This window comes from Notamacropus eugenii, chromosome 2, assembly GCF_028372415.1.
Source record: "Notamacropus eugenii isolate mMacEug1 chromosome 2, mMacEug1.pri_v2, whole genome shotgun sequence".
Lineage (NCBI taxonomy): Eukaryota > Metazoa > Chordata > Mammalia > Diprotodontia > Macropodidae > Notamacropus > Notamacropus eugenii.
In genome coordinates this window covers 212,096,714-212,121,552 of record NC_092873.1, presented here as the reverse complement: position 1 = coordinate 212,121,552, position 24,839 = coordinate 212,096,714, and the positions used below count along the sequence as shown (strand labels likewise).

The following is a 24,839-nucleotide window of genomic DNA, read 5'->3' as shown; positions in this document are numbered from 1 at the left end:
TGCTCTGAGATTTTCAGTTAAGTTTCTGTTTTCAGAGGTGTTATTTTCCACTTTCAAGTCCAGCTTTATAAAAGGTGAATTACAAGAAAACAGATCGACAGAGTAAAGGGACTTCTCTTTTTCTCTAATAGCTTCTGTTATAAAACTGAAGAAGCATTGCCCCTGGGGTTGGGGGGGAGAGGGCAGTCTATCAAATCACACTTAGTCATGCGTTTTGGGAAATGAAGTCACCGTCTAACAATGGCCTTTTCCCCTTCTCTGTGGCACTCTTCATTCCTCTTCCACCCTCAGCTCCCACAGAACCTTCCAAGTCCTTCAGTTTACCCAGGCCTAGGTGGCATGTCTTTAAGTTCTAAGAACGTGGTCATTTTGTTTGTGTTATTTGCAGTTCTCAGCACATAATAGAGGGAGAATACAATATTCACAATTTGTAGACAGTGCCATTATTCAAATTGAAAATTTCTTTACTTTTCAAGGTTTGGATTATTTTTTTAAAATATAATTGTGTCCACTACTTTTTCTTTTCTTAGAGTGCAAAATGAGTTTCTTTGAAATGAAAGAGACTTACTTATGATATAGAATGTCCTGTTTTCTTGGGTAAAATCTGACAATAATCCTTAATTCTGCTTACAACCAATCCCAGTCCTTAGAAAATTTCTTAGTCTTTGCACAGAATGAAATACTTTCCTTTGTAATGGAAAATTAATATGTGTGCATATGTGTATATATGTACATACGCATACTGTACAAATTGTCATGGCTATTTTTTTATTTGTTTCTACCTCAAATTCAAGAGGCTTGATTTAATTTGTAAGCCCTGGATGATTTTACTCATTTATGACACAGTTATTTCCAGAGTTATGACCCAGGAACTGATTAGAAAATGAAATATCAAGTCAGTGACCTAGGTGTTTGTCTGAATTAATCCAAATAAACCTATTCAGTCCTTAATTCTTTTGAATGAATTGATTGACTTGTGTCACTGAATTGAATGAATCATCCCATTGTTTCAGCATCAAAGAATCCTCCCCATTATTACAGGCATAGTTATGGTAGTTTTCCTCCCTTTTGTGGTTGATTGTGTCCATGGTTTGTTGGGGTTTTTTGTCTTTTTTTGTGTGTGTGTAGGAAGAGAGAGGAAATCAAGTACATACACAGTGACATCATTTGATAATACTGGTGTCAGGACAGGATTAACAGTCAGGTCCAAGGCTCACTGTTAGCTCACACTTTTTCTTTATGGAGTTGTAATTCACATAAGATTGCTTCATCTCTAGTTTGTCTAAATACATGAAATAATGATGTAATGGATTTTGATGGAATTTTCCATAGTTAGCAATTTAACCTATTAAACCAGAGCAGATGGTATTTTTTTATATGTATTTATTAGTTGTGTGTAGTGTTCTGTGTTTTCAGTTGAGTTTGTATCTAGTGATACCATGATGTAGAGAGATGGATTGATTTAAAAAGGAAATGGAATTTTGGTACACTACAATGATCCTGCCTGTGTGAATGTGAAAGAGGCCTTGGATGATCATCAGAGACAACTATAATTGTTGCATAATCTCTTTTCAGTGCTGGGGCTGGAAGAACCGGATGTTACATAGTCATTGACATCATGCTGGACATGGCTGAAAGAGAGGGTGTGGTAGACATTTACAACTGTGTCAAAGCCCTCCGTTCTCGTCGCATCAACATGGTTCAAACAGAGGTAAACATTGGTTGATCTCTAGTGGATCTATTGCTTTCTAATCTTTATCAAACAAGATGGTAGGTTGGTTTATTTGTTTTTTTTCTTGGAATCACAAATCTTACATGTTTGTAGAAAAATATAAGTGCCCTTCAGAAAGGTTACATAAAAAGAACTCTTTGTGTTCTTTACCCTTGGATAAAGAAAAAAATATTAAAATTCCCTAATACTTTCTTCCTTTTTCTTCTTTTGATAGGAACAGTACATTTTTATTCATGATGCCATTCTGGAAGCCTGCTTATGTGGAGAAACTGCCATACCTGTCTGTGAATTCAAAGCTGCATATTTTGATATGATTAGAATAGACTCCCAGACTAACTCATCACATCTCAAAGATGAATTTCAGGTATTTGCAATTACTAAGGGTTCTTCATATAAGCAACTCAAGACATTATTTCTGGGTACTCTGAATTTTTTGAATGAGATCTTTTATATCAAATTCACAACCTTTAACCTTATTTTCTTTGATTTTTTTTCATTATCTATGTTATGAAGTCATTTTAATATTAATGAGCTCTGCTGTCTTGTATTTTGAAGGACATGTAAGTTCAAACACAAAGGATTTGTGGGTAAAATAAGGAACATTAAAAATAAAACAACTACATTGGTGATTCATGTATATTTACAATCCGTTTTCTCTCCTGCAATCTTACAAAGTTGACCTTATGTATCCCTCATCATATTGTAGAATCCAACCTCATTAATTATTGTAGAAGCAGGTTATGTTCCTTTCTTGTGGATAACCCCAGTACTTCACTAACATCATAGCGTGCCTACAGATATATGGTTTTACTAAGATGAAGAGCTAACTCCAGAGCCATAGTATCCTGGCTCTCCACCCAGTGCTCTTTCCACTAGACCAGGAATTTTTAACCTGGGTTCCATGAACCCCAGTTCAGTGATAGATTTTAGAAGGTCTGTGAATTTGGGTAGTGGGAAAATACATCTTTGTTTCAATAGTTTCCTTTGTAATCCTGTATGTTTTATTTTATGCATTCAAAAGCATGATTCTGAGAAAGGATCCATAGGCATCACCAGACTGCCAAAGAAGTCTGTGATACATACAAAAAAATGTTAAGAACCCCTGAATTAGACCATGGTGCCTCCTAAAAATATGGAACTCTTCCTTTTGTTTATGCTTTACCTGCTGACTTAAATGTGGGCTGATGACCTTGAATTTGTTGGTTTGATTTTTCTTTTGTGCAGAATAGAGTTTTTTGGCACATTGTTGTGTTCTTAAATTTTTCCTTATTCTTTTTTAGTGAGGGTACATCAAAAACAGAGAGACAGGGTGTGTTATATGATTTTTCAACGTCTCAGGCTTCATTAGTCTTACCCAAAAAGTCTATCAACTTGCCACTTTGGTGGATGCCATCATTTTGTACACTTCTTGCACCAGATTGCGTGAAAGTCACTGTGTTTTAACCTGGGATTTCCCTTTTTCTTTAGACCTTAAATTCTGTAACTCCTCGACTACAAGCAGAGGATTGCAGCATAGCCTGCCTGCCAAGGAACCACGACAAGAACCGCTTCATGGATATGCTGCCACCTGACAGATGTCTGCCTTTCTTAATTACTATTGACGGGGAGAGCAGTAACTACATCAATGCCGCTCTTATGGATGTAAGAGACGCGTTCTTTGTTCATGTAGAGTGCCTTAGAAAGATGCATAATGAGAAGGAGCACTTACTGGTTTTCTTCTTCAGCAAATTAATCCTACAATGGAAAACCATTAATATTTTTGAAGTAGTAATTCTTTTTCTTAAGAATTACTTTGGAGTTTTTCACTAAAAAGGTACTTAGGGAACTAAAATATTCATAACTTGACAGGAAATTCTCCTATTCTTTTTGAGTATCTGCCTAGAAGTTATTTTTATCTCCTTTTTTTCAGAGAAAAACATTATGTAGATCTGTTTTGAATACAGTAAATAATTGACTAAAATATGAAATATTAAGTAGGAATCTCTAATCTCTAACACTTTATGACCTAACAGTTATGGTTAACAAATATTTCTTTGGGTCTTCATATTAGGAAAGATTATATAACCTCAAATCAATTCTTAATTGATCAGATGTTTGTTGTAGACAAGGCAGATTTGAACCTCTAGGATCCTAAAGAAAATTCTACATGTATCTAGATTCTGATTGTCTGAGAATCGCTTACATAACAACTAACGAACAAGCATGCAGCCTAAATATCGAATTCATTAGCAAAACTAGATCAGGAAGGAATGAAAGAAGTACAAAATTCTTTAGAAAGGAAACAAAAGTATTGGAGAAAGTTCTCACCAACATAGAATTTTTTGCCTAGTATTTCTCTCATCTATTTCTTAGTTCTTTATATTGCATTGTAAGGCCTGGACCTTCTTCCTTATCCCCTCAGGTGATCTCCAAAGAAATATTTCATAGCTGAAACTCCTAAGTAAACCTAGTGATTTAACTCAAGCCCTTAATTGTAACCCAAGGATAATATGGATGGATGCCCTAGGATATGTACAGGGGAATTTAAATGGAAAGTAGAGTACATAGACGAAAGAACTTTTCCACAAATCTGGAAAGTTTCCACCATGTAGTATTTTGTGTGTCAGGCCAAGGAATTTGAATTTTACTCACAAGGCAATAGGGAGTTACTGAAGAGCTTGAAAACAAAAGAAGTAATATGATTAAATCTATACGTAAGAAAAATTATTCTGGCAACCGAATGACTTGAGGATGACATGGAGAAGGGAAAGAGTGAAAGAGTGAATACACAATGACCTATTAGGAGGCTATTGAAATGGTCCAGATGGCTGATAATGAGGACTTATATTTTGGCATTGGCAATGCAAAAAAAGAAAAAGTACTGGACAAATGCAAGAGATACTATAGACATGAATTACATAGGACTTGGTGACTGCTTAGTCTTCAGAGATGGAAGAAGAAGACAAAATTTCAAGATATTGAAGACAGGACACTGGGCATGAATGGAGATGCCAATGACAATTACATTAGTATGAAGGGCAGGTTTAGAGTAAAATATGCTCAATTTGGGGGTATCTTGAATTTATGGGTTTGTGGAAGACAATTCTATCCACACAAGCAACACTAATGTTGGTGTGGTGAAGGTTCACTCAGAAAAGAAGCTGGGCTGGAGATGTATAAAAGAAATTTTGTAGTGACTACAGTGTACTATTTGAACTTTTTTTCAATCCTACATTTCATTTCAGTTGCCCGCCTAGTTTAGTCATTGAGTGTACTGATGTATCAGCAACTCAACATTTTTAAATACATTTAATTTCTGCCTTGTTTATATCTCACAGTCATTTTTGAATAAGCCACCTCCCAATTTCTCACTCCCAACACTGGAACTGAACCCTCCCTTGTAAAAAATAAAAAGTTAAACAAAAGTAAATCAGTGAATGACAGCGTTATGTGCCACAATCTACTCTTGTAGTTCCACACTGGTCCACCAGGAAGGGGAAATATATTTCATGATCTGACCTTGAGACGTGTTACTGGGTTTCCATGACTCAGAGCTCAACTTCTTTTAAATGATATTTTCAATTGCATTGTATGAATTATATAGATTATGTAGTTCTATTTCTTTTATTCAGTATCAGTTCATGTAAAATATCATGGGTTTTTTCCCCCATCCTTATTATGCACAATAATATTTTATTTTGTTACATACCAGTTTGTTTATTCTCCAGTTGTTGGACACCAACTTTGTTTCCATTTCTGTCCTACTACAAAAAGAGTGTCACCATTACTGTTTTTTTACACCCCAAAATTAAAAGAGAAGTGACAATAACAGCAGAAAATGATAAAAGTATTGGAAATGTAGGGCCTATGCTAAACCATATGTATATATTGCTCCTCTCAAGTTCTTCTACTTCCATTCTCTATATAGAGTCAAAAGACCATCTAGAAGTAATCCTATGGGATGCATCAAACTCAGAAAAAAGCGAGTTAATGACATTCCTCTATGGCAGCATGCTTAGCAGACACAGGATCAATTCCTGCAATACTATTTGGAAATATTCAAGATATTATGTTGCAAATGAGTTAGCAGTACACTGATAACTTAGATCAGCATTAAGGAAATGGTGCATCCATCTTAGTGAATTGACTAGGTGCTTACATCGTTGCCTATGGAAGAGAAAATAAGAATGCTTAATGGGTTTCTTCCTTTTCAGTGGATCCTAGGGGACCGTGAGAAGAGTCATAAAGAAGCTCTGTCATTCTTCTTTTCTCCACATTCATTCACCCCCTCCATAAGCATTTTTAAGCACCTATGTTCCAGGCACTCTGGTATATGTTGAGTATAAAGTTGAAGTTGGATTTTGTTCCTGGCTGCCTGGGTAGAATCCTAATTGATACTATCTGGAAGCCAAAGTGCCTGGTTACACTGAACTAGAGAGGCTGTAACTGAAAACACTCTGGATGGAGTAACAGCTTTACTGGAGTTGGATATGAGACTATTTTACCTGATTTGTGTTCAGGTGAAGTGTATTGTTTTAGCTCCTGGATCTACAGCCCTAATGCTCCCTGTCCACCTTGTTTCTTTACAGAGTTACAGACAGCCCGCTGCTTTCATTGTCACACAGTACCCTCTGCCAAACACTGTGAAAGACTTCTGGAGATTAGTATATGATTATGGCTGTACCTCCATTGTGATGTTAAACGAAGTCGACTTGACCCAGGTTGATGACCATATTGTGGTTGTTGTATTATATGCACTGAATTTTCTAAAATCATACTGTAGTACTACAGTTCTCTTTGCACCTTGTAAATTTAAAAGCCAAATCACCGTTTTCATTTCCTTCCACAATACTCATCTTCTAGGGCTGCCCACAGTACTGGCCTGAAGAAGGCATGTTGCGATATGGGCCTATTCAAGTCGAATGCATGTCCTGTGCAATGGATTGTGATGTGATCAACAGAATTTTTAGGATATGCAATCTCACAAGGGTAAGCTATTCTAACTAGTCATTCTAACTGGGATGCTTCAGGATATCATGAGTTGAGATAATATTAATGGTGTAGTGTAATTCTATTCAGACACCAAGGGAAAAAATTTAATAAACATCACCTATTCAGTGCTGAGGCTAGTAGTCATTCAGTGCTTTAGTGTCAGAGTAAAATATGCATCCTACAAACAGAAATGTTGACAGTTGGAAGCTAGTTTTCTTAGTGAATTTTTATGGTAGTTTATTACTTCTGGAAATCTCAGTTCAAATCTACTTACCCCATTAGATGTCGGTAGCCTTATCCTGGCCCATGAGCACATGTTTACCATGTCGGGAATGACTGCATGTTTCATCAGGATTATCATTCATTTCAAAAAAGGCATTTTGATAAAATAACAGAAATGTTCACCTATGAAGTTCCAGACAGTAGAGTGACTCTGATTTGTTAGGAACAGTAGCATTCCAATCATTTTCAGTACCAGCCTATAGTGGGACCCCCTACATTTTCCTTGAATAATATATTAAGATATCATGTTCTCTCTTTTTCCAAATATATATACAGTAAAGTTAGTTACATCTTTAAATATAGCCAAGAAAAAGTGGAGCATAAAAAAGGAGTATTTTTTGAAGTATGTCATCTCCAATTAGATATTAAAGAGAAATGAGTTTTTTTTCGCTAGGGTCCTAAATATATTGGTAAAAGTACTTGAATCTGTGCTTAGTTTATGTATCATTTCAGAGATCTCCACAATTGGTACCTGCTGTATTTCAGCATAGTTAACTCTTTTTTACTTTAAAGAATTCATAACGTTTATCAATGCACATACTGCTTCTACCCACATAGTTTGCAACTCTCCCACATACCTTAAGAGTGTTTCCTGTATTACTTGGGCCAGAAATATTCATTATCTCTGTGCAACTTTCTGATGACAAGACTCTCTAAGCTTGGTAAGTCTGATCCTCAGAAGATGCACACTCTGTCACTGAAAGCCTTTCCAACTTGGTAAAACCTGCCTTAGCTTTTGTTCAGTTGCCATGACTTTCTAGGTTCCAGGGTCACCATGGTACCAAGATGAGACTTTGAGGTGTAGGACCTTAGTGGAGAAACATTTTTAGAAGTTCTGATAGACATTCTGTACCATAATCACCAATACTCAATTCTACTCTTCCTTATAAAGGAAAACCTTAAAATACTCTCTTCAATAAAAATAATAGCATTTGTATACATTTTAAATGCTTACTTAGATGAAACTTGATTATGTCTGCACATCTATCAAGTCATTTGCTTTGGAAAGATTTTTCACTGAGAAAAACTATTTCGACATAGAGCTAAAAAAGTGTGTATCATAAGAAAATTTCAGAACTACAACTGAAATCTACTTTTTGGGGGCAGTTTTTCAGTTAAAAAAATATGTAGATATTTTGTATCTTGGTAATAGGTTTTTATGTAAAAACACAAATTAGGTCATAGTGCCATCAGTTGAATCTCTTGCATGATACCACTTGATCCATGCTTTAGGGATTTTTAATATTTTTGATGAGACACATTATTGTGCTTGCCTGTGGACAATTTGTATCTGAACCAGGGAGATTTTTTTCTATTATAAACATAATTTATGATGTGATATCAAATGAGTTTTATATTCTGTCTATTAGTAGCAGTCGCAATCACAGTTTATTTTCTTAAGATTTTTTTTCTTCTACAGCCACAAGAAGGGTATCTAATGGTACAGCAGTTTCAGTATTTAGGGTGGGCTTCTCACCGAGAAGTCCCTGGATCCAAAAGATCATTCCTGAAGCTGATACTGCAGGTTGAAAAATGGCAGGAGGAGTGCGATGAAGGGGAGGGACGGACCATCATTCATTGTCTGTGAGTATGGCATTTTGGTCACATTGGAACTGCATTGACTTCATGATTAACCCTGTTTGACCTTGCACTAGCAACCAACTCCTCTTACAAACTGGGCTACATTCTTTTATTCTTTTTTCCTACTTCATAGTCCTAAGTCCTATAATTCACTTCTCTAATGACCCCTTTTGGGGTGTCAAGATAATGTGCTCTTGTATTCAGTGTATTATGTAAGTTGTTTTTCCAGATTCTTTTCTTTGTAGTTTCCTTTTTCCTGTTTTTGTTTGACACCGTATTATAACATCCAATTTCCCAGTTGGCAGTCCATCAGACATCATAAGCAAGAATTCTTGGGTTAGGAATATTATTGATATGGATATCTCTCTCTGGCGAGGCAGCTCAACACTTTATTTGCAATATAGTCTCCAAGAATTGCTTACAACACTGCAAGATATAATGACTTTCCCACTCACACAGTCAGTAGGTGTCAGTAGGATTTGATGCAGATTTTCTTGGATTTGAGTCTACCTCTACACTGTCATACTACCTTCAAACACTGCTTCCCCCACCCTTCTCCCTACCCAAATTAAGAGAGGAGACAAAAAGAAATAGAGTTTTCTGAGGGAATCGATATTGTGCTTACCGCTTTGTAGACACATAGGTTGGCCTGAGTTGTCGTTACAAAAAGTGTGACAGTTAATGCTATCACTCACTTTTCTGTCTTTTCTTCCTTGTCTTCCTTCAGGAATGGTGGAGGACGAAGTGGAATGTTCTGTGCCATAGGCATTGTTGTGGAAATGGTGAAAAGACAGAATGTTGTTGATGTTTTCCATGCTGTCAAAACCTTACGGAACAGTAAACCAAACATGGTGGAAGCTCCGGTAAGTCATCTAATCATAGAATCTTATAGCTTAGAGAAACTTGAGAAATCAGGCCTATTCTGACTTCCTTCACCATTATATAAGGACACCAAATGTGTCAGTGGGGTTAGTATGAATCTTTCTGGGCTGTTTCTTACCCCAGAGAGCATCAGTAGTTCATTGTTATTTTTCTATGGTATGCCCACATGAAATACCTACTACCAGTTCTGTTCATGCGCCAGGGATGAAGACAGTCATTGCTCTTGTACCTGAGAGAATTCTAAGGTTTAATTCTGTTTTACTAGCACAGCATGTGCTAATAACTTTCATGTCATGGATGAATTTAATTTTAACAGAAAAGTTAGTACCCAGAACAATGCTAGTTTCAATCTCAGTAATCTCACTATTTTCTTTGGCACAGATAAAATTTAAAGAGATTAGAATATTGTTAATATTTATCAATAAGTAGTTTTTCCTCCGAATGTGTATTTTTTTAAAAGATTTCATCCTTTTATTTAATTCTTTAGTACAAGGAGGGAGAGACAGAGACAGAGAGAGAGAGACAGAGAGAGAGAGGAGAAAAGTGAGGAAGGAAGGAATGCTTACTGAGTGGTTACTTTTTTTCTTTGATCTCATTATACTCTTTGGTTTGGTGCAAAACATTAAGCTGAAGAAAATCCTTTTGTGTTTCAGTAACATTTTAATCACACAAATATTTTCAATGAAGACCGAAGCCTATTTTACTTATCCTCAGGACATTATTGAATCTATGATCTTTATCATAAAATTGATTTGTAAATTAGATGCTAACTTTCCAGTTAGCAGCTATTAGTTTTTTCCCTCTATCAGGCAAAACTACAGTATCATTTTGACCTCTGAATAAATATAGAGATCATAAAGCCATCTTGGCACGTTGTAATAATGGCAATACTTTTAAGAGGAAAGTTAGGATTTAATAATTAGAATATTGAACAGTTTCTTTTAAATATTTGGTATATATATATTGGTACTGTAAGATTAAATGGATCATGTTATTGTGGGAAAAAGAATTAAAGTGCTTGCAAATGAAACTGCCCATAAGAGACAGTTCCTGATCATACTTAGCTCTTGATCTCCTCTGTACCATCCTTTCAACTCTTTTAGTTTTTTTTCAATTAAACCTTTATTTTCTCTCCCATTCACCTCCCCCTACCCCAAGAAAAAGTCTTTAGAAGGAAAAAAAAAACCCATTGACAAATAGACATAGTCAAGCAAAGCAAATGCCCACATAGTGCATGCACAAAACCATGTGTCATTTTGTATTTTGAGTGCATAGTGTTTCTTTTAAGAAGTGGGTAACATGCTTCTTCATCAGTCTTCTGGAATCATGGTTGTTCATTGCACTGATCAGTGCTGTTTAAGTTTTTCAAAGTTGTTTGTCTTTACAATGTTACTGTTGCATAAATCATTCTGTTTGTACTTACTTAATTCTGCATCAGTTCATAAAAATCTTTCCAGATTTCTCTGAAATCGTAATATTCCTTTACATATATCATATTTCATAATTGTTTAGCTATTCCCCAATTTATGGTTATTCCCTTAGTTTCTAATGCATATATATGTATATGTATATACACATTTATCTAGAGATATGTATATGTATATATGTATGCATGTATGTATGTATGTATACATATATATGTATATATTGTACATATGGGTCCTTGTCCTCTTTCTTTGTTCTCTTTGGCGTGTAGGTCTGCTAGCATCACTTTAAATCTTCAAACAGGTAGATGAAATTTCTGGAAGACAGTGGTTGTCCATATGAACAATACCATTCCTAGGCGAAAGCAAGGAAGGTCACAGAAACCACTGTGTTAGCTTTATAGCAGGTTGCTGTCATGGTCTTCTCACTTACTTTGATTCTGTTTCTCCTGTGATACAGATAGGATTCACTGATGAACAACTATTATGTAAGAAGTATAGTGTTAGGTACTGGATATATGAAGAAAAATATGGAAGTCTCTAACCTCAAGGAGTTTATATTCTGTTGAATGAATGGAAAAATTGATTTTCCCATCACTTTCCAGAAGAACTAAGCTTCAGGCTTCAATAACCAAGATGTTCATGTAAGCAAAATGATATGGAGATAACAGCAACCTACAGCTCACAGAACATGATCACAGCTATAGGATCATGTGATCACAGCATCACAGATTTAGACCTGGTAGGAATTTAGAGGCCATCTAGTCCAGTATCATCATTAAAGAGATTTAGACATTGATTCCCAGAGAGGTAAAGAATATATATGTAATAAATGGGGCAATTAGGTGGTGCAGTGGATAGAGTGCTGGGCATGAAGTCAGGAAGACTCATCTTCCTGAGTTCAAGTCTGGTCTCAGACACTAGCAACATGATCTTTGACAAACTACTTTACCCTTTTTGCCTCAGTTTCCTCATCTGCAAAATAAGCTGGAGAATGAAATAGCAAACCACTCGAGTATCTCTGCCAAGAAAAACACAAATGGGGTCATGAAGAATCAGACACAACTGAGAAATGGCTGAACAACCATAGTTGGGATTAGAGATCTTCTGACTCCAAATCCAACCCTTCCAGTACACCAAGATAATAACCCTTAATAACCCTAAGTTGGTGGCTATGTGACAATGAAAGCAAAGAGATAGTCTCTGCCTGTGTCATAGTTAATATACCTTTATTGTCTTATAATATGTACAAATGTGGACAATGATGTCACCTGATAGCTGTCTCCAGTAGCCAGAGGAAACATCTTTTTTTTTTTAATTAGAGAAAAAATTCATGCTGATTCATACTGAGTGGTTTCCTGTCTCATGAAATTTAGTTAATTCATTTTCGCCGCCTACTCTCATTTTTTTTCTTCCCCCTAACACCATAATTCCCCAGGTGTTCAGAGTGGATTGATATGCAGTTATCATGCTGAATCCTTAGTGCAGCCTTCAGTCACCCCATCCTTCCCTGCTTTCCTGGGGCATCCATCACTGCTCTAGCCTCACTTTCCTCCCTTTGATGTCTTTACCTTTTAATCAACCACTTCAATTTGACACTGTCCCCATCCTTTGAATCCCTTGCCCTGTTGTTATAAAGCAGCTCATCCTTTTCCAAATCCTAACCCTGGATTAGTCCTACAGCTTCCATGCTCCTGCTTACATGCAACTGAATGCTAGTGAAGAAGATCACACAACCTGACTGACAGCGCCTGAAAATTTATGTTATTTAATCTCAGTTGGGCCCTCACTGCTGTTTGCCCATACTTATACTCTGATCAATTCTGTTTTACACCTCAAAGCAACTGCTCTAGATCTTCTTTTATTTTCTCAGGAAAATCTATTGGTCTGAGCCACAAATCCCCCCTCCTCCCAGCAGAGTATCTTGCCACATACTTCATGGAAAAAATTAAGGCTACCCTCCTCTATTCTGCATTTCAGATCACATCAGCAACATCCCACATTTTCTCCTTTGCTCCAATCTGCTGGAAAGAGAGTTCTTATCAAGCTTAACTCCATTACTTGTGACTTTTATACCATCCCCTTTAGCAGTTTGCTCCTTAAATCACTCCCCTTTCTTTGCCTAACTTTTAACCTCTTTTTATCCAATGGCTCCTTCCCTACTATCAATAAATCCTTAAAAAAACCTTCTCTTGACCCTGTCATGCCTTCAAGGTATGGTCTTCTAAACTGCCTTTCCTTTCACAAATCCCCTAGAAAAAGCTATCAACGTGTTGCCTGCTACACCTCACAGTCTGGCTTGCAGTTTTGCTGAACTGAAAATGTTCTCTCCAACATCACTAGTGATCTTGTTTATTCACCTTTACTTTGTCCTCATCTTGGGATCATACATCTAGAACAGGAAATGACCTCAGTGGACACATACTCCAATCTCATTTTGTAGATGAAGAAACTCAGGACCAAGAAGATCTTGTGATTTACTCAAGAGTAATTACACAGAGTAATTGCTAAAGACTGTATCTGAACCCAAGTCCTCTGACTGCAAAGCCAGTGCCCTTTTCACTTTTCCATGCTGTCTTATTAAGTTGTAGACCAGCTCCTCCTTCTGTAGTATATTTTTGCTTCTCTGGGGATTCATGACGCTGCTCTCTTTTGGTTCCTTCCTACCCATCAGCTTGATCCTTCTGGGTTTTCTTTACACAATCATCATCCATATTCCTTGCTCTCTATAGGCTAGGGAGTTGCCTGATGCCCTCTCCTTGTCTTCCTTTACATTCTTTTTTCTTAACCTCATGAGGAGCTTTGGATTCAACAGTAATCAATTGGCCAACGAATCCCAAATCTACATGTACATTACTCATCTCTGTCTTGAATGAGCTTCTTTGAATTTAACAGCCATCAATTTGTAGATGATTCCTAAATCTGTGTATACAGTACTCATCTCTGTCCAGAACTGCATTTCCAACTACCTTACATTTCAACCTGAATGTGCCATAGACAGGTCCAATTCAACACATCCAGAACTGAGTTCATCATCTTTCCTCCTAAACCTAGCCCTTCTCCTAATTTCTCCATTAATAACAACAATAGTTGTTAACATTTCTGTAGCACTTATCTCATACCAGGTACTTTGCTAAGTACTTTACAGTTATTATTTCTTTTGATTGTCACAACAACACTGGGAGGTTTACAATTGGAGAAAATGAGAGGAACCAAGGTCTAGTGACTTGCCCAGAGTCACACAGATAGTAAATTGCTGAGGCCAGATTTGAACTGAGGTCTTCATGACGCATTTTGGGGTTTTCTTGGCAAGGATACTGGATTTGTTTGCCATTTCCTTCTCCAGCTCACTTTATAAATGAGGGAACTGAAGCAACTGGGGTTAAGTGACTTGCCCCGAATCACGCAGGTAGGAAGTATCTGAGTCTAGATTTGAATTTAGGAAGAGGAGTCTTCCTGACTCCAAACGTGGTGCCCTATTCATTTCGCCACTCTGCAGCCCACTGCAAATACACTACCATCTAGGTAGTCAGCTGAGTTAACCACTTGGAGGCTTCCTCCACCCTTTACTGTCACATACTCCCCAACTGTTATGTTTTGTTAGCTCTATCACCTCAGCATATCTCACGTCTCTACCCTGCTCTTCTCATGTCACATCCACCCCAGTCTAGGCCTTTGCATGAACTCTTCTAACAGCATAATTATTCTCCCTGCTTTCAGTTTCTCCCATGTCTAATCCATCCTCCATGCAGTTGCCAAACTGATCCTCCTAAGCTTTAGCTCAGGCTTAACCATACCACTCCTTTCCCCAGAAAGTTTTTTGTACCCTTAGAATACAGTATGGACTTCTCTTTTTGGGTTTTAAAGCCCTTCCCATCTGACTAGTCTGTATTTCCAGGCTGGATACGCAGGACTACCCCTGATACATTCAGTCATTTAGTCCAAGTGGACTATTTAATGGTTCTCCATACATGATATTCCATCTCCTGCCTCCAGGTTTTTGACAACCTACCACCCCATTCCTGGAATGCTCTCTTTTGTCATCTCCACCTCTGGGAACCTTTTCAAGGGCCATCTCTTAAAGAGGCCTTTCTCGATTCCTCCTTTTGTTAGTTTCCTCACCCCACAAATAACTTCATATTTATTTTGTTTGTGTTCCGTCTCTATTTCTCTGTGGATATGTTGCATTCAAGCCCTAGAATGTATACCCCTTGAGCTCTGGGATTCTTACTTTTTTCTTTGTATCCATAGTGTCAAACACATATACAGTAGGCACTTAATAAATGCTTGCTAATTAATAAAGTGCATCTGTGACTAAGAAGGCTGTTACCAAGCAGCTCCCTAAACAGCGTGAACATCAGTTTGCATGTCGCCACACCATCACAAGCGGATTTTTCTTGAGACTTCAGAATTCTAAGTATTACTGCTTGGGTGTGCAAGGGTTTACAGTTCTAAGAAGCCACTGCTGTGTTTCAGCATGAGGCAGATGATGAACATTTTATTCTAATGTCAAATAATTACATTCATTTAAAAAAATGAATATTTGCATAATGCCTTGCACACAGTCACCTCATATTCGCTATTGACTCTATCAACTCATCTGCATACATATGTACATATATAAAATTCTGTACCACATTTCAACTGTGATTTGCCACATTGCTGGAAGACATGTTTCTCTGGTTGGTGCATGTATGTTTTATATAACATGATCAGGAGCAGCTGTTAGTAAGAAAACAGACTAGAAAAACCAGTGCAGCATTCTTGCATGCCCCATGTATATCAAGATGATCAGATAACTTAAAAGGAGCAACTCAGTAAAAAAAACTTTTTTAAAACAAAATCCTCACCACTTCCTGCTTATGGATAGAGCATACTGAGGTTACGCTGCTATCTGAATCAACTCTGAAGAGTTGGGTTGATATTCTTTCACTTTTAAGACGCTGGCATGCTGTTTCTTCTTCCCCTGCCCCTAGAACTTGAGCACAATCATTTGATATTTCAGGCATTGTCAGATATTAAGCTGAATAGCTTAAAACTATACCAAGACTTTTGGGATGTTTTATATGGCAAGAAATTTAGATCTTTAATTTTGTTTAAAGGCATGTAGGATTATTCATTGTACTTAGTCTGACTATGAATTCAAAATTATAATTAACCAATTTGTGTAAATTAACCATTCTTTGTGAGTATTTGACTTGATATTAGCATCCTTTTACTTTTAAGTAATATGAGTAAATAAGGAACTTGTCCTTATTTTTCTGGTAAATTTACAAGTCTTTTTGATATAATGTTCCTAGACTTAAAGATCCTATGACAACTATCTCCTTTAATGGTCCAGTTTTAATGCATCATTAGACCAAAGTGGAATGCATACTTTGAGATTATTTACTCAACTAGTCTTGTGTGTTCAGTGATATAAAAATCTCTATCCCTAAAGATTTTAAGGAGCCATATGTGTATGTCTCTACCTGGGATAAAAGGTGTAGTGCTCTTTGGAATCTAGTAACTGAAATGCATTACCCTTTGAATTTTTCCATATTTAAGATACTTTTATGTTTATTCTTATCTTAATTTTATTGACATCAGTTGTTTTTATATCAGAAGCAGTATGGCATGGTGCCTGAAGCACTTAAAACTAGGGTTTCCTAGGGAAAGTCATTTAACATCCTGGTATCTCATATGCAAAATAAGATGGTTGAACCCGGTGGTCTTCTAAAACTCTCTCCAGAAGAGAATCTATGGTGCATTATATACACCAATAGTCCCTTATTCTGCAAAGAGGGGAGGGGAGCATTTTGCAACTCTTCACCAGGCCAAGCTTGGTCATTATAGTTAAAGTGCTTTCAGTTTCTTTTCTTTTAAATTCTCATTCTTAGTGTAAATCTTGCAGTTAATGTGTATGTTGTTTTCCTGGTTGTACTTAATTCACTCTACATCAGTTTATGTCTTTTTGTGCTTTTCTGAATTCTTCATATTTATTGCTTTTTATAATGTTGAAATATTCCATTACATTTCAATGGGCATTTACTTTGATTCTAGTTATTTGCTACCTCAAAAAGTGTATATGGGCCCTTTCTTTCACCTCCTTGGAGTGTATACCTAGCAATGAAATCTGAATCTAAGGGTGTGGACATTTTATTCACCTTTTTTAGCATAATTCCAAATTGTTTTCCAAAATGTTTGTATCAATTCAGAGTTCTACCAACCATGTATTTGTATGCCTATCTGCCCATAGCATGTCTAATGTTAACAATTTCCATCTTTTGCCATCTTTGCTTATTTGCTGTTGGATTATTTCAATTTGTATTAACCTTATCATGGTGATTTGGAGTAATATTTCACATAGTTATTAATAGCTTGCAATTATCTGTCAGTATCATTTCACCACTTATCGATTAATGAACAACCTCTATGTTTATGTTAATTTCCTTTATGGCTCCTGAATGGGGCCTTATCAGAAATGTTTGGTGAAAATATTTGTTTCCCCGAACGGTAGTTCCCTTTCTAATCCTGTTGGAAATAGTTTTGTTCATGTAAAATCTTTTAATTTACATAATATAAATTATCTTTTTTATCTTTTGTGTTCTCCCCTATCCTTGAAGATAGAGTTAAAAAATGTCTCCCTAGCAATACTCATGAGTGGTCACATCTGAAATTGTAATCAAAATCTATTGGCTTTGAAAGCCAACTAGGCCATGATTGAGGGTTTCCTTCTCTAAACTGTAGGCTCCTTATTTAGTTCTTCCTCTGCTAGTTCTTTCCAAACACCAATTCTGGTTTATTGTTTGTTTGTTTTTTTTTAAAACCAGGCTCATAGTTCTCATCTCACCCTTTGCATAATTCATCTTCTCTTTAGCTATGTGATTACCTCTTATGAATGTTCTTGAATATTTTTTTTCAAAGGAGCAGCTATTTTCCTTAAAACCAAGGAAGCGTCTTCCACTGTTCCCACTAAATTTTCTACTTCCTGGTTTGTAGTCTTCCTATCCTATCTTAGAAGATCCCTAAGATCTTCTACTAGTTTACATTTTTTAAGCTTAACTTCTGGTTACTTCGATGTATTTTTAAATATTAAATTAGAAATCATTTCATTTAGATAGCTTGCAAATTAAAACAAGAACATTTCCACTAGTCTAATTTATTGAAGTTTTAATCAACACAAATATATGTTATGTCACCATTAAGAGTAAATTCTGAAAGCAAGAAAAAATGTTAAGATAAATGCTACTTTCAAAAAGTGACCGCAGATCAACATATGCTTTACTCTCCAAAAATTTTCTTTGGAATCTTTGATGAGACAGGTGGGATTCATTTGGTTTGTTAGTGTTTTGAGGCAGTGGTCATTTAAGGTTAGCCTCAAAGATCTAAAATATGAGTGCTGACTTCTGAAAATTAGTTTGATGGAAACCATAGATTTTACTAGGGTACTCTAGAGCTACTTCCACCAATGCAGAAGACATGGAAGGTAGTATCCATTTAATACAATTATAGTCCTTGTTTTTCTACAAAGTCTAACTACAAGATGAAGATGAAGGCTTTCTGTTTACAAGTTAAACCTATAAAATGCATCCAAAAAAAGTTATTAAAATATACCATAAATGTTGCTTAGGCTATAGGTGAAAATTAAAAGTTATCCACTACCAACATTCCTTTTTCTACTATTTTTTCTAATTCTTTATTTTATCTTGACATATTTTAGGAACAGTATCGTTTCTGCTATGATGTGGCTTTGGAGTACCTTGAATCATCATAGTTGGACTGGAATGGAAAGCGAATCTCAACTAGAACCTGTCAGCCGTTGAATGAGCAGCAAATTTACCTGTTGAACCTGTGAAGAGATTTAAGTGTTGGGGGGAGGGGAACATTTACATTTTAAATGCAAAAGTATTTTTCTTATGAAGTTGTGTATGTTAATAAGATGACTCAATCAGTTTCTATGCCTGTAAACAACATTAAAATTTAGTGCCACAAAATTATATTTAATAAGAACCAGACTAAGCCAACCTGGGGGCAAATAGGGACATTTCAGTGTTTGTACAGTTGATATGATATGCAGCCGGCTCTCTCCGGGCTTACTTGTTGCATGAATCAATATTTCCTATATGGCATTTTTTCTCCTTCTTTTGATAAAAGATGTTAAAAGAAATTTAAAAAGAAGAAAAAAAAACTGTGCAAATTGATAGTAAAAAAAACCCCATTCTTTATACGTTCCAAGTGTAGCAGATCTATATAAATATATAAATATATTTAACTGGCTTATTTTGTTTTAATGTGCAATGATGGTTGGATCACATAAAATTCTTTTTAAAGAAAATAACGTAAGCCAAAGACTCAAGTGTATATATGTCTATATGGAGAAAGCACACTGTATTTATTGGTTACTTGCATTCCTTTTTGGATGGCTTAAGAAAAAAAATCATTTTTCTTGAAAAAAAGCTTTTTTTTTTTTTCTGAAATCAAGTGTAAACGATTTTTGTAGTTTATTTTTTGTATGTTTTAGTGTTAGTAGGAGCCATACTTTTTATGCCTAGACCAGAAAACATGGTTGTAGTGGTTTTGTCGTGTACATGCTTGTGAATTTTCATGTAAAAATAAAATCAACTTGGCTATCAGGTCTTTTAACATGGGACCAAATTGAAACATTTTGCTAAAAATGTATAGTTTTCCAGTTCCATTAGTGAAATATTGGTCAGATCATTATATAGAAGTGTATACATCCTGATGGCCTTGCTAATGACTTGCACAATGTTGAACGTAGTCTCTCTGCACCATTTCAATCTTAACACAGCCAGTCTTGTTGAGCCCACCAGCTAAGCACAGGTCAAGACAATAAGATGGCAACACTCAGCCTTTCAGGGTAAGACAAGTTTTATCTAACTGTAAAGCTGACACATTGTTTCTTTTGATGTTTACACACATGTAAGCTTTGGGCTCTGACTAAACAGAGTTTGAATAAATCAATGCCAGATTCCAGTTTTGTGCATTGTCACTTGATTCCAAGTGGACCTTCCCAGATGTGGTCTTGTTCATGTGTTCCACACAGCTGTAACCTCCCATCATATGCTTGCTGTTTATTGTTGACTTGAGCATTCCAGTCTCCTCTTTTTAGATTGACAGTACATGACATGGTGCTTATAAAATTTTAATGTAAAGTAAGAGTGAATTAAAAAATTTTTTATAATAACGTTCTGCCAATTGCACATTATTTATCACTTCTTGATTTTTATGTATGGTCTGCATTTTGTTTCTTTTCCCTAAAGAGTAAATTCCCTGTTTCACCACTGACCTGTGGAGTGAATATCCAAAATCAAAAGCGGTGTTGCAGAACTGGGGCTTTTTAAAATGAGATAACTGGCAAGTGTCGGAATTCCACAAAAGTAGTTATTTTCTTTTTTATTTATTTGTCTCTATTATATTACCAGTGCAAGTTTATACAAGCAGAATGCAAACAGAGTTGTTGCAAAACTTCATGTATGTTGCTTTGCTGATAGAGGACAAGCATATAGTCAACTCTTCTCTTTCCTGTTCATTAATCAGTTTCCCTCATGGGCATCTTCAGACCTCCATTTTCAGTCTAGCTCATTAGGACATTTGTGATATCAGAATCTAATCTCATTGGTTTTTTCCCTGTTTATCTTAAAAGGATGATTTCCATAAAGAAGAGACATTTACAAGGGCCCAGAATGAGTGGCAGTAACCTTTTACCCAAACTTGAGAAGATATCAATAAAATTTTATAAAATATATTTTCCATATATAGTCATTTGGATAAAGTGCACAGTGTTTTTTAAAGAGGATGGGCCCTGAGTTTCAAAGTTATCTAGTCTAAGCCCCTCATTCCAGACAAGAGGAAAGGTTAAGAGAAGTGTATACCTCTCGTCACACCCAAGTTCACCTCTATTCTTGTATACTATGCCTTTTTTGTAAAAAGCAATGTACTTTTTTTTTTTTAATGGGCAGCTACGTAGTACCTTGATTAGAGCACCAGGTCTGTAGTCACAAAGACCTGAGTTCAAATTTGTCCTCAGATACTTTGGCCTCACACTAGCTGTGTGACCACGGTCTACTCATTAATCCTGTTTGCCTCTCTTTCTTCATCTTAAAATGAGCTGGAGAAGGAAATGGCAAACCACTACATTATTTTTGCCAAAAAAACCAAACAAAATAAAACCAAATGGGGTCACAGAGAGTCTGAAATGAATGAACAACAAAAGTAGTTTTTAATGGAGCTGTCATTGGGTTGTACCTTGCCTTTCAGCATTCTAAGACAGTGCAAATGCTTATGATTATCTTCATGCTACTACACATCTGGAGTAAGTAAGACTGGAAATCAGGGTGCCTTGATTCTCAATCCACAGAGTAAAAGGTATTAGAGAAAGAGAATCCTATAATCTGAAACAAGCTTAAGAAAACTGCAGAGTGAGGATGAATGTTGAGAAGGTCACTAGAACTAAGTCACAAGACAGCTGGTTAGCCTTCTATTTATAAGAACCTCTTTAACACATTTTTAAGTTTTACCATCTTTTGGAATGTTATCTGTTTCTATGTAAGTAGCATTTATTTACTTTTGCAATTTTCATTCAATCAGCAATAATTAGTGGATATCCTGTGCCGGTGCTATGACACAGCACCAACCTAAATCTCTACCTCTCTACCGGACATATAAAGGGGATTCTCAATCAGATATGAGTTGGATTGGATGACTTCTGAAGTTCATCTACTTCCGCTTAAATGTCTTGCTGGCACCCCACGTTAAATGTGTTCCCAATAAAACATAATCTTTAAGCCTTCTTCTCCTTGACTTCACTATTTCTCTCAGTAGCATCAATAGTAATTCCAGCCTCCTGTGTTCAGTACTTTAGACAGCTGGATAGCTCAATGGATGGAGAATAGAACTCAAAGGAAAGGAAAATCTGAGTTGGCATCTTACTTCTGACATTTGGTAGCTCTGTGACCCTGATAAGTTACTTAACCTTTCTTAGTTTTCTCATCTGTAAAGTGGAAATAATAAAATCACTTACCTCCTGGGCTTAATTGTAAGGATCAATATATAAATATATAACATATTACATATAAATATACAAATCTCTTTCCAAAGATTTAAGTACCATATAAATGCTAGCAATTATCATTAGGAGTATCTTTAACTCTTCCCTTTCCCTAACTCATACCTAGCTATCCAGCTGTTTTGATTCCTTAATGCCCCTCCCTTCCTGCACTATTACTCACCATGCTAGTAGAAGCCCTTATTACTATCCCTTTTCTATTGAACTACTATTTAATAATGACTGGAACATAGTAGGTATTTTATGCTTATTGAATTGAACTAGCCTCCCTGAGAGGTTGCCACCTCCATTCTACCCATCTTCTAATCTAGACTTTATACAGTTGCCAGAATAAACTTATGTATAAATTTAATTTTTTCACACTTCAAAAAATTTATGAGCTCCTTTGGATCGACTGAGTTAAGTTCAGACTCCTCTGCCTGGCATTTAAGCTTCTCAGCAATCTGGTACCACCCTACCTTTCCAGCCTTTTCTTCTACCACTCGCCTCCACACATTCTAAACTGAGCTAAATTGTCCCCATTCCCTGTACTATCTCCCAACAGATGCACCCTGCATATTTTGCTCATTCTCTGTCAAGAATGATTTCCTTTCCCACTTTTACCTTTTGAACTTATACTCAATCTTTCACCCTCAACTCAAATATCTTTTCTATGAAGACTCACTGTATTGCTTTGTCCTTCCCCTTTGGATCTCACATAGCACTTCATAATTTTTGAATGTACTTGCATATGGAATCAGGACTTAGCATTATCTGGGTTATGTGCCTTATCTAGATTCTTGGCTGAGTCATTTTTCAGTCATATCCTACTCTTCCTGATCCCATTTGGGGTTATCTTGGCAGAGATGCTGGAGTTTGCCATTTCCTTTTTGAGCTCATTTTAAAGATGAGGAAACTGAGGCAACAAATATGGTTAAGTGACTTTGGGGGGGGTCACACAGCTAGTAAGTGTCTGTGGCCAGATTTGAACCCAGGAAGAGAAGCCATCCTAACTCTAGATCTGGCACTCTATCCACTGCACCACCTAGCTGCCCCCTCCAGGCTTTTTTAGGCTTTCCTAAATTTTGTAGCTCCTAGCACAGCAGTCTGCATCCAGTGGATGCATAAATTGTATTTATTGAAAGTTCTCTTTCCAAAGATACCAATGTTCTCATAATGGCTAACTCTGATTACTTGTTCCATCTTTATCCTCCATGATTCTCCATAGTATTTAACACTGTTGAGCACTTCCTTCTGAGATATAGGCTCTATTTCCTAGATTTTTGTGAGACTGCCCTCCTTCCTGGTTCTCCTACCCATCTCATCCTCCCTTCTCAGTGTCCTTCGCACACAGGTCACCAGCCATGTCCAACACCCTAAGCATGCCTATTCCTCAAAGTCTTGTTCTTTGCCTGGTTCTTCTGTATCTACACCACCTCTCAATGATCTCAGATCTTACAGGTTCATTTACCATCTTTATTCATATGACTCCCAAATCTACATATGCAGCTCAAGCTTCTCTACTGAGCTACAGACCCGCATCATCAGCTACATGCCAAATGTCTCAAACTCAAGAAAATATAAAAATGGAACACATTACTTCCTCCAACCCCCAAAAACAATAATATCTCTCCTGCAGATTTCCCTATTGTTGAGGGCACAATTATCCTTATAGTCTTGGAATGAACCTCAACTACTTCCTCTCCTTCCCCTTCAACCCCCGTATTTACTTGCCAAGTCTTGTTCATTTTATCTCCTGAATATCTCATATATGTCTCTTTCTCTCCCTCATATGTTGTTGCCACCAAATAGGTAGCTCAAGCTATCATCACATCTTGCCCCAGACTATTCTAATAGTATCCTAATTGGTCTCACTACCTCAGATTTCTTTCCATTTCAACCCATTCTCCAGTTAGGGGCCAAAATATTCCCAAAGCATAAGTTTGACCATGTTGCTCCCCCTTCTCAAGAATCTTCAGTGACTCTCTATGGCCTCTAAAATCAAATGAAAATGCATCAGTTTATTTAAAGTCCCTGACAATCTGATTCTAGAATACATTTCCTTGCTTATTGCACATTCTTCCCCTTTATGCATTCTAAACTCTAGCCAAATTAATGTATTTTAACTGTTCTCTGACCTTTGCACTCCCATCTTTCATCTCCATGCCTTTGCAGAGTCTATTATATTCTCTCCCTGCCATGTACTCATTCCTCAACTCCACCATTTAGAATTCCTACCTTTCTACAAGCTTAGTTCCTATGCCATCCCCTATAGGAAGCTTTTCCTGATCTCTAATTGTACTCTCAGCTTCCTCCCTAAATTATCTGGTTTTTCCTTATCTATTTAAAGTTGTTCTCTCTCCAACTTGTAAACTTCCTGATGCTATGAATACTTTGTGCCTTTGTATATCCCATACCTAGCACAGTATCTTTGCACTTCATAAATGCTTTAAATTTTTTATTAGATTAGATTGGATTGTTAAATTGATAAATAAACAGAACTGGTCCAGAAGTCATTTATGGTCTATCAAGGGATACACACAGGCAAATTTTCATTATGAAATTTTAATTAAAAGTGTAAAAGGAAAGTATATCAAGAAAAATACAAATATAGAACTGGGAGGGTACATAGGAGAGAGAGATCACTTCAAATATAAGGGGAATAAGAAAAAAGTATCTGGAGAAGCTGGAATTTGAATTGGGGCTTGAAATATCCATTTAGGATTTGAGCTGTGGAGTAAGGGAAGGGATGTAGCAGTGCATATGCTTTCAGGACAGAACACTAAATTCCTTAAGCCACTTCTTACACACACATCATTATTGGAAATTTGCCCTTAATGCTATGTAGCTCCTCTGTATCTACACTGAATGTTAGAGTGGTGGAGAGATAGTGGCAGAGGCTTCTGGGAATCACTCAGTT

General features: G+C 36.5%; 1 protein-coding gene across 2 annotated transcripts in view; it reads left to right on the top strand.

The window, feature by feature from the left end:
- Positions 1-20,059, top strand: part of PTPRK (protein tyrosine phosphatase receptor type K) — a 739,357-nt gene extending 719,298 nt beyond the window's left edge. For both annotated transcript variants that reach the window (XM_072643296.1, XM_072643295.1), the window contains exons 23-30: positions 1,576-1,711; positions 1,947-2,096; positions 3,200-3,373; positions 6,301-6,432; positions 6,575-6,700; positions 8,406-8,569; positions 9,294-9,429; positions 18,575-20,059. In XM_072643296.1, coding sequence (XP_072499397.1) covers positions 1,576-1,711; positions 1,947-2,096; positions 3,200-3,373; positions 6,301-6,432; positions 6,575-6,700; positions 8,406-8,569; positions 9,294-9,429; positions 18,575-18,628 — 1,072 coding nt within the window. In that variant the 3' untranslated portion in view covers positions 18,629-20,059. The remainder of the gene's footprint in view (positions 1-1,575; positions 1,712-1,946; positions 2,097-3,199; positions 3,374-6,300; positions 6,433-6,574; positions 6,701-8,405; positions 8,570-9,293; positions 9,430-18,574) is intronic.
- Positions 20,060-24,839: the final 4,780 nt, after the last annotated feature.